Genomic DNA, 10,365 nt, shown 5'->3' with positions numbered 1-10,365 from the left:
CAAAACAAGGCCCAAAGCAAAGTGGCCAAATGACCATGGACGAAAACCTCTGAAACCAGAAGCCAAAGAAAACTTTTGCCCCCTTTCTTCTGTGGCAGTGATGGAAAGACGACTAACAGGTAATTTTCAGATACCCCATGGACTGTGCTGTTGGATACAGAAGGATTAGCCTAGCTCTGAAGAGCTCAAGGACACTGAGCAGAGAGCCCGCAGCTCACTACACGCCGAGACGGAGCAGCCCCTCCATAGGTGCAGAGTGCCTGTTGCCCCATGGGTTTCCAGGACGACTTGAGGCTCTATGTGAGGAGAGCGCTGTGAGGCAGCGGGCACACTGCCGAGCACCCAGCCCTGTGCAGTGCTTCTCACACTGCACTCATCAACAGAATCCCCTGGAGAGCTTTTTAAACAGTCATCATTTCCCAAGCTTGCTTCAGACTCTTTGGACGACAGGATCCAAATGAAACTGGTTTCTTCTAGTTCCAAGGTCCAGTGATTCTAGAATATTTGGATAGTTTTAAGCATTCACTATTACTGTATTATTAGAACACAACAGGAAGAAGTGGTTTACATCCTTAATTTAGTTTTCATACAAGTCTTTAAAAAATACATATATATGCCCATGAATATAATTTTATGAAATAAAATTAGGAACACTAAAAAATAATATAAATACAGCACAAGATTAAAACATCATATGGTTTATGACAAATAAATGATTATAGTACAACATTACTTCCTTTTTAAAAGAATACCTATGATATAAATGGCCTTGCTTTTAGTATTCAGCGATAACCATAAGTTCTTTTTCTTTTTTAGAGGAAAAAAAATAGGTTTCTGTTAATTTTGAATGCATTTTATGAATAAGGAAAGATGGATACACACAAATCTGGGATACAAAAGGCAGCTGCTGGTTGATAAAGACCCATGAGGACCAGCAGGTCGGTTATTTTCTACCGAGTTACCGGACACAACATCAGACTTTCACTGGTAAAAACCCAGTGTTTGCAGCAATCAGAAAAAAGAACAATGTAGTTTAAAATACTCAACAATCATTTCTTGTATAACTTAGATTTGTTCCATACACTGAGTACATTAAATATTTTAAATAATTGACTGTTTACACTGAAGAACGTCACTGATCAATGAAACTCCCTTAGTCTCAGCAGTAGTTCCACAGTTCCCCAGCAGGTGGCAGATGTGCTGTCACATTTTCATCTTCCTTTTCACACCAGCCGGTGCTAGAGCTCATCGTGTGCCAACACTGTAGGGAAGGAAAGTTGTTTTAGTTCTTGAAATCTTAAATATAAAATTAGCTTAAATGTCACCAAGGTAATGGGCTATATAAAAAACAGGTATTGACCTTTTTGTTGGGTAGCTCAGCGCTTCCATGCTTCACTATACTGACATGAGAGTAGCTCTTTGTACATTTTGTTGTCCATTACACTGTACCATAATTATTTGCCTTTTTATTCACCTACAATGTGAGCTCTTATGAGTCTACGAGACAAGGACTACATCTTGTTAATCTGCTATCTCTAGGTCCAGACAGGCCCACAAATATCATTTTATGAAGTAAAATCAGAAACAATTAAACAAGAATACAAATATAGGATAAGATTTAAAACTTCATATAGTTTAAGGTAAATAATTACAGATGGAGGCCTAAAATAATACTACAGATCTAGTAGATTATTCAACATATACATAGTACCTGTTGCTCTAATGGAAACACCAAGAACAGAGACATATACTGTCCTCTCAGATGAGAAGACAGAGCATTCAGACACAGACGTAAGTACCACACAAAGCAAGCCTCTCAAGGCCCAACGTGAGATCCTCTCCTGTACCGTTAAGCGGTCCCACTGGACTACTTTAAGGGCATTGAGAACTGAAAATGACAATTTCAAGTAGATATTAATTAAAATACAACTTAAAAACATCCTGCTTTCCCAGTTCAAAATGTAGATGATTTGTTTCTTCATTAAATTCCACTGGAAAGATAATGAATGCAAACGGGAATAACATCATGAGGCCAGGGAAGTGGCTGTGCAACACTGTTGGGGCAGAGTGATTAACGAATTCTAGGGATGATGCATAAGCAATGTCTTCCCAGCGTCCCCAGCTGAGGCGGGCCTTCGCTGAGGCAGGGCCGAGGGAGCCCCCAACAGGGCACCGGCATCGGGCAGGCAGGGAAGCGCTGAGCTGAAGGAACGCCGCGAGCAGCCTGTGCCTGGCGGCCCCCCATTCTCGCTCTTCCGCACCACACAGAGAGACAGACCCTAGTATTTACTCCAAGATAAAAAGAAGAGGCCTTTCTTGAAAGAAAATGGGGACTGGGTAAGGGAAAGGAAGAGAGGGAGAGGAAAAGGGGGGCTGGGGAGAGAGGAGGGGAGAGAGATTTTTACGTGGATGTCGGTGCTCGTACGTTCCTCCTGGGGCTCTGGGGTTGTGTGTGGGATGGGACTTGATGTGTTTCCTGACCATACACCTGTTCCGAAGCCCACTAGCTGTACACTATTGCCGCAGACCTGGGGCTACTGATTAATTCTCTGTTCAGGGAAGAAGCCGACTGGAGAAACAAGCATTTACATCAAAGCAGGGAAACTCATACTAGCTACCCCTTTGGGTCAGTTTAATCTTCCCTTCATAAACATGTACAAGCAGCCAAGAACCTCCAGGTGTTCGGTAACAGAAGGAAAAAGAACCGAGATGAACCCACAAAACAGCTCACATTGGGGAACACTGGGGAAACAAGGTAGCCAAGAGAACCAAGAAATACTTTATAACTCTAATTAGTATTTTCAAGAGGTATCTGAAAGGTCAGCTGGGCACGCTCGTAATCCCAGCACTCTGGAGGCAGAGGCAGGTGGACTGCGGTGAGTTTAAGGCCATCCTGGGCAACATAGCAACTTTAAGGCCAGCCTGAACTACACTGTGAGACCTTGTCTCATAAAACCAGAAAGAGGTACTTGAAAGGTCCGTGAATTTGTAGAACAAGAATAAAACAAATCAAAAGGAAGACAGTAAAAAAAAGTTATAAATTAAGAAGTATTAACCCTTCTTTAAAAATTTAATAGAAGAGCTGAAGATAAAAATTTTTTCCAACACAGATGGAAGGAAAACTATACAAGAGAATATGCAAATATAAAATGTATAGAAGAATTAGGAAAACAATTCCACTTACTACAGCATAAAAAATTGGTGATAAAATTACCTAAGAAGGCCAAACACTTGTGCAATGAAAACTGCAAAATAATTGCTGAAAGAAGACAAAAACAAATGCAAAGACATAAACTGAGTGTGATGGCACAGTCCTGTAATCAAAGCACTCGGGGAGGCTGAGGCAAGAGGATCTCAAGTTTGAGCCCAGCTTGTGAGACTGTCTCAAAATGAAAAAATAACAAATAACAAAGGGACTAGAGATGTAGTTCAGTGCTCATGGAAGGAGGGACTTCATATTGTTATGATGTCTCTATTACTCAAAGCAATCTACTGATCTAATGTAACTCCTATCAAAATCCTGAAGGTAATTTTCTATAGAAAAAGAAAATAATTCATCCTAAAATTTATATGGACACTTAAGGGACTCTGAAAAGAATTTTGAAAAAGAACAAAGTCGGAGGACTCACATTTCCTGATTCCCATAGAACAAAGGTACAGTATCCAAAACATGGTCCTAGTACAAAGCAGACAGACCAATGGAACAGAGCCCAGAAATAAACCTGTGAATATATGGTCAAGTCTCCCTGAGGAAATGACAATTTCTTCAGCAAATGGTGACGAGAAAACTGGATGTCCACATGTAAAAAGAATGAAGTTTTTTTTTTTTCTTAGTCTTTATACAAAAACTAACTCAAAATGAGCGAAAGATCTAAATGTAAGACCTAGAACTATAAAACTACAGGAAAACATGCATAGCACAAGCAGCAACAACAACAAAAAGAGGCTATATTGATCCTAAACTTTAGCTATGAAAGAACACAACGGAGTGGAAAGGCACCCTACCAAAACGGGAGAATATATAAAGAACATGTATAATTCAACAACAAAAAATCAAATAGCGGGATTAAAAACAGGCCAAGATTTTAATAGATCTTTCTTCAGAGGTGACATGTAAATGGTCCATAAGTATATGGAAAGATGTTCAACATCACTGATCATCAGAAAAATGCAAACCAAGACCATGAGATTGTCATCTCAGATCCACTGGGATGGGAGCCATAAAAAAACAAACCAAACCAAACCAAACCAAACCAAACAGTATACCTGGGCATGGTGGTACATGCCTGTGATTCAGAGTACTCTGGGAGGCTGAGGCCAAGGACATTACAAGGTTGGGCCCAGTCCAGCTGGGCAATTTAAGGACCAAGCAAGACCCTCTCTCAAAATAAAAAGGGGTGGGAGTACACAGCACAGTGCACTGGCCACACACTTATGGAAATTCTGACAGTCATTTGGTGACTTCACTAAAAATGAGTCTAATGTATTCTTATCTCATTAATGCAACGCATGGTTAAGGCATCACCGCAAGGACAATGACTTACTTGTACTTTTCTTCTTATTTTCAAGATGATCTAATAGTTGCCGTATCTCTGTATCATATTCCACCCATTCTGGAATAATCCTGGCAGCAGCTTTTAGCTTGGGTTCTTTGGTTTTGGGATTATTGCACTAAAAGATTAAATAAATTTTGTTAGTGAAAAACCATGCTCCAGCAAATGAAAAGGAAATACTTGAGGATTCCACTGTACTACTAGGGCAAAACAAAACAAAACAAAACAAAAAACCAAAACAGAACCCTACTAAGCTTTTAAAGTTCCACAAGTTTAATAATAAAAAAGTGAAATGACAAATCACAACTTCTACAAATAATTGCTTAATACCAGTACTTCAATCAAAAATTATAAAATTATTGAAAGGCTGTTTGATGGTGCATAAAAAGTATGCTGAACAATTCTACACAATGCTTTGACAAAGAAGATTTAATTCTATTTCTTTTTTTTGAAACAGGGTCTCACCATGTAGTTCAGGACAGCCTTCAGTTCACTATGTAGCACAGCTGGCCTAAAACTTGAGGTGATCCTCCTGCCTCAGCCTCCCAAATGCTGGGATTATACGTGTGGGCCACCATACCAGGCCTCTATCTCCATTCCATAAAAGGAGCCTGACAGACTACTCTGCTTTATAGGTGCACTGAAGAACACAGGAAGTGGAAGGTCAGTTCCTCGGATTCCAACTCCACACATACTAGCAGTAAAACCTGCACATATTACTTTGTGGGGGCAAGGGTATGTTTTAGTTTTTTCCTCTGAAAAAAAAACTGAACACAATCAGCAATATTTAGTCATTTTAAACTACTTGGTCTCAGGTTTGGGAAATTAACTAACTGTGCAAAGGCAAACACTATAGGACGAACTGATAAGGACCTGATGCTGGATGTACCCGAAGGCACCACTGACAGGATTTGCTGAGGTGCTGGATGTGAGCTGTCAGGAAAGAGGTACCAAAGGTCTCCTCAGTACCTTTGGTCTGAGCAATGTAAAAATGTGGGTGCCATTTATTGAGACGGAAAAGACAACGGGGGAACACAGAACTTCACCAAGTACTCCCCGCCTTCACACCAGGCAAGCACTCCAGCAGGGGGCACTGGGCCCAGGGAGACAATGCTGAGCTATAGCTTTGGCCCTTCTTAAAATTTACTTTTAGATTTTAGACCAGACTCTCATTAAGTTGCCTGGGCTGGCCTCAAACTTGCAGTTCTCTCATATCCGCCTGCCATTAGCTGGGGTCACGGGCACGCACCACTGACCCAGCGTCACCACGTTATGAAGGCAGCCCATCTGTGTTTACAGGGCATCAATACAGAAAGCGTCCTGAAGCTCCTTCCTATGTCACATTTTCTCCATCTGCTCTGTCCTACTGCTTTAAGGGAAAGCTATCAGTTATGAGCCATGAGGCTATATTCGCCAAGTATTTCCAGTGAACTCCACTGTGGACCCCCCAGTGATATCTCTGTAAAGTCAGTGAAAAAAACAGGATTTTCTTCACAGATGTTTTCTATAAAGATTTTGAGAATTATTTTCTCTTTTTAGTTGTCACAAACTATTAAAACAGAACATGTTTTTTGTACTACTGTTTTTTTTGTACTGTGTGTGTGTGTGTGTGTCTGTTTACTGATGCTATGATCTTTTTTTGCGGTTCGTAAGGGGGCAACATGCCTCACATGGGAGCTTTTGGAGTCTAGAGATTTTAGCTGTCATGATAGACGGGTGGTGGGGTGCTACTGCCATCTAGTGGTCAATGGGGGAATCTCCCACAAGGAACAGAACAGCCCTCACAACAGAAATAAATACCCAGGGCCAAATGGCAAGGCTGAAAAAGCTTCACTGAAACCGAGAGTCGTGACAGCAGCATGACATTCGTAAACACTTTCATGCCTACCTTCAACGCCATTAATCATATTCTTTTCGTACCTTTTAGGCCATTCTTGGGATTTGTCTCTATTCCCGTAACTTTTCTCTAAAAGAGGCTGACCAAGAATAACATGTTTCTTCGTTATTTGTTTCTGAGGAGGGATGGTTTGGAAGAACACCAAACTTCATGCATCCCGCTCTCTTCTGAATAGCACTATTTCTCGGAGGTATTTTCATCCCAAACTGAAATTTCTCAGTTCCTCTTACAGGTTGGTTGGGTGACAGGGCCAACTCCTACCAAGAGCCCAGGTTTTAGGACTCAGGATGCATTCTCTGCACTCCTACTTCTCTTTCCTCCAGAATAGCACTATCCAAGACAGATAGGACTGAACTGCTTACATAATTAAAAAATTCCTAGCAGTCACTTATAAGAATGTAAAAGGACTAGATAAAATATGTTTTCTACCTTACTGACATGAAATCAATACAAAAATTAGTAATGGGATATTTTTACATTCTTTTCATTGTACTGAGCCTTCAAAAATCCAATGTGTGTTTTATACCTTACAGCACATCTCAGCTCCCACTAGCAACACTGTAAGTGCTCCAAAGCCACGTGTGGCAAGGGGTCCTCTACTGGAAGGGACAGCTCTAGATGAACAGAGACGGAGACAGGAAGTGAGGGGTGAGAAGTCAAGGAGCAAGTGGGCTCCGAGTCACGATGCATAGGGAAACTCCTCACTAATGGATTCGCACTTAGGCTGCCTATGAGATTTGTTACAGCAGCTTGTGTTAACTTAGGTACTAAATAAAGATCCCAGGGACATCTGTAATACTGCTGTGAGTCACACCCTATGTGTTACAACATAATCTTAACATTTTAATAATGTGCAGTCAAGTTCTTGATCTCTCTCTATAAAATTCTCTGCTTCCCTCTTAACAATGTCATTTTATTTGCTTCTACTACATTCTATCAGCTACAGCTGCCTCCTACTGTCTTGGCATGTTACTTTTTAAAAATATACACCTACCTAGGTAAGTGGCTCTATGTTTTTATGGTCTTGCCTTATTTTGTTCAAAATTGTATAAATTTCTAACATTTGCTAGTTTATTCTTCGAAGAAGATCTTACAATTATTCTATACTTAACTTAGCACATTAAAATAATATAGGCAGAAAAGAATTATATTATATTGTGGCTATTAAAGACAATGTAGTAGTCAGGCATGGTGCATGTCTGTATTCCCAGTCTCGGGAGACTGAGGCAGGAGGATTACTGTGAGCTCAAGGGCAGCCTGGGCTATGCAGTGAGTTTAAGGCCAACCTGAATGACACAGTGAGACCCTATCTTAAAAAAAGACAATAGAGTTATAGAATTTAAGTTCTAGACAGTTGGAAAATTAGTTTGCAATCTTTTATGTTTAGGAGAAATACAATGGAGAGAAAAAAAAAGAAATACAATGGAGAGGATAGTTAAGCTACTTATGATGAAATTTAAGAAAAATGATCTTTAAATAATACAAAAGGAAAAAAATTGACATGTAGGATACCTAGACAAAATTAACTTTTATTCTGGGAAAGTATTGGCAGGAGAATTAAAACTGAAGATGATAAGGCTGATCCATGAACATTTTCAGCCAACTCATTGTCTTCTTTTCAAAATACCTTGGGAGGATGAGATTTATTATAGTGTTATGGTTTGTGTCTTCATGTCCCTCCAAAGCCTCATGTACTTTTAGACAGGCCTTTTTCAGAAGCGGCTGAATCTAAGGTTTGTGACTGACTTGTAGTGCAATGTTGGGACTAAAGGTTAAGGCTGGTTGATTCCTGGATCAGTCCACTGACTGGACTGGCACTGCCCTAATCCCAGCAGCCTGGGTGGAGTATAAAAGGGGCAGAAAGACGCTGGTAAGGTTTGGTTGTTAGTTTTTGCTGTCTTCTGCTGCCATGGACTGTTTCCCTTTTGCAATGCCCTTCTGCTAAGCCACTCTGCCTTGGACCCAGCCAGTTATGGACTGAAACCTCCACAAACTGTGAGCTAAATAAACCTTTACCCCTTTAACTTTGGGTGTTGGGTATTTTGTCTTAGCAACAAAAGAAAAGTAATTAAGATACATAGCAAATCCAAGATTCTTATTCTAAGAAAAGTCTGCCTGTAAATTTAGTTTGCCCTAGGCTGGCACCTGAAAATTTAGTTCTCAGGACAGGTCTCATCATCTTGTTAGAGTGACTGGCTGTGCCTAAAATGTTTTTTACAAAAGTGGCTTATGCTAAGAACCTGCACTTCTTCTAAGAGTTGGGAATCTGATATATGCCACATAGAAAGTGCTTACATGGTGACCAGTCCCCCATAAAAACTACGGGCCTTGGGTTTCTAATAAGCTTTTTTGGTAGCAACACTTCACATGTGGAATTTCCATTTACCTGAGGAACTGTTTGTTGTGTGTGACTTCATAGAAAGAGGACATTTGTCATCTTTTTTTTTTTTGACAGTGTCTCACTATGTAGTTCAGGCTGGTCTTAAACTCACGGCAATCCTGCCTCAGCCTCCCAAGTGCTGGGACTACAGGCGTGCGCCACCACACCTGGTGACACTTGTGATCGTGCACCCGATTTTCTCTTCACCCCATGTGCTTTCTCTCTTCGTTCGCTTTGCTTTGAACCCTTTCACTGCAATAACCCATAGCCATGAGTGCAAGTATATTCTGTACCATGTGAATCTTCCTCATCAATCAGCAAACCCAAAAGGGTGGTCTCAGGGGTCCCAAGCACACTCTTCTACTTGCCAACTTAAGTAACACTAATGTGTGTGCCACTTTATTTGTAAGACAGAAAAGATTTCTGTTTGAACATTTCCACATCAGGTTAGCAGAAAAGGTTTGCTGGAATATTTTCACAACTGGTTATTTGCAAATGAAAACACTCACCAGATCAATTGTTTTGGCTCTTTGTTTGGATTCATCATCACACCAGGTCTCACACCACAGCCAGTCTTGAGGAAGGGACTTAATGGCCACTTGGTAAATCATATCATTGGGAAGATCCTATAGGAAAATTTACACATAGAGGTACAGCTGTTAGAGAGAAAGAAACTGAAGATATCATTTAGACTGCAAACAGATCAAAAAAGCATATGTAAACTTCAGGTATCCTCACATTTTTAAGTTTTGGATACTTAATTCAATCCAACACTCTTGTGTCTTATGTCATGAATGAACTCAACAATGGAAGCACCCATACCTCCCAAGGCTGCAGCCCTTGAATCATGGATAAAGAAGCCCAGGAGCCCTCTACTCCGTGCTCCCCAGTGTGCAGCCTCACTGCCTCTTACCTGCCTCGATTCTCAAGGATTAGCGCTCAGCTCTGCCTGCTGTTACTGTTTATGCTGGTTACCACAACACTGCCCAGACTATGAGGTGACCTTCCACTATCTTGTTGGAAACAGTGTTTAATGAGTATTTTCACATTCCGGCATGCTCAGGGTTTTCTATGCAAAGACTGATGACATATGGGTTCAAGGATGTTTGACAAATGAACCTAGGAAATTAGAGATCTCTGGAGAGAGCTTTCCCAGCTATAATGCATATTCCAGGTGTTGTAAAGCTCTTCTCCCACATAAATTTACATTCCAGAACAAAAGAGTGAGCTCCCTCTCATCCAGAAGCATGCAGGGTACTTGCAGGAGCTGCCTTGTCTATGCTCTAGGATTTATCATTTTAGGGTTCTTCTCTCAACATTCCTATTAAGCATCACACAAGATGTCCTGGCAAATGCAATAAAATAAGAAAAGGAAACAAAACGTATACAGATGGGGAAAAGGGAATAACAATGTTGTTTGCAAGTAATGAGATTATGTCAAAAATCCCAAGAACTGATGAAAAACTCTGGGAATGAAGAAGCAATTATTGAAAGGTTACAGGATAAAAAATTAACCAATTCCTTTTATATGCGAT

General features: G+C 40.5%; 1 protein-coding gene across 1 annotated transcript in view; it reads right to left on the bottom strand.

Annotated features, from left to right (window-relative positions):
• Positions 1–682: 682 nt before the first annotated feature.
• The window catches only part of Uggt2 (UDP-glucose glycoprotein glucosyltransferase 2), a 188,522-nt gene continuing 178,839 nt past the window's right edge, over positions 683–10,365 (bottom strand). The window contains exons 37-39 of the mRNA XM_005374097.2: positions 9,340–9,456; positions 4,545–4,671; positions 683–1,261 (exon numbers count right to left, since the gene is read on the bottom strand). Coding sequence (XP_005374154.1) covers positions 1,239–1,261; positions 4,545–4,671; positions 9,340–9,456 — 267 coding nt within the window. The 3' untranslated portion in view covers positions 683–1,238. The remainder of the gene's footprint in view (positions 1,262–4,544; positions 4,672–9,339; positions 9,457–10,365) is intronic.

The sequence above is a fragment of the Chinchilla lanigera genome, unplaced genomic scaffold (assembly GCF_000276665.1).
Source record: "Chinchilla lanigera isolate Chin_1 unplaced genomic scaffold, ChiLan1.0 scaffold00003, whole genome shotgun sequence".
In the NCBI taxonomy this organism is placed as follows: Eukaryota; Metazoa; Chordata; class Mammalia; order Rodentia; family Chinchillidae; genus Chinchilla; species Chinchilla lanigera.
This window is presented reverse-complemented; position numbering and strand designations above follow the sequence as displayed.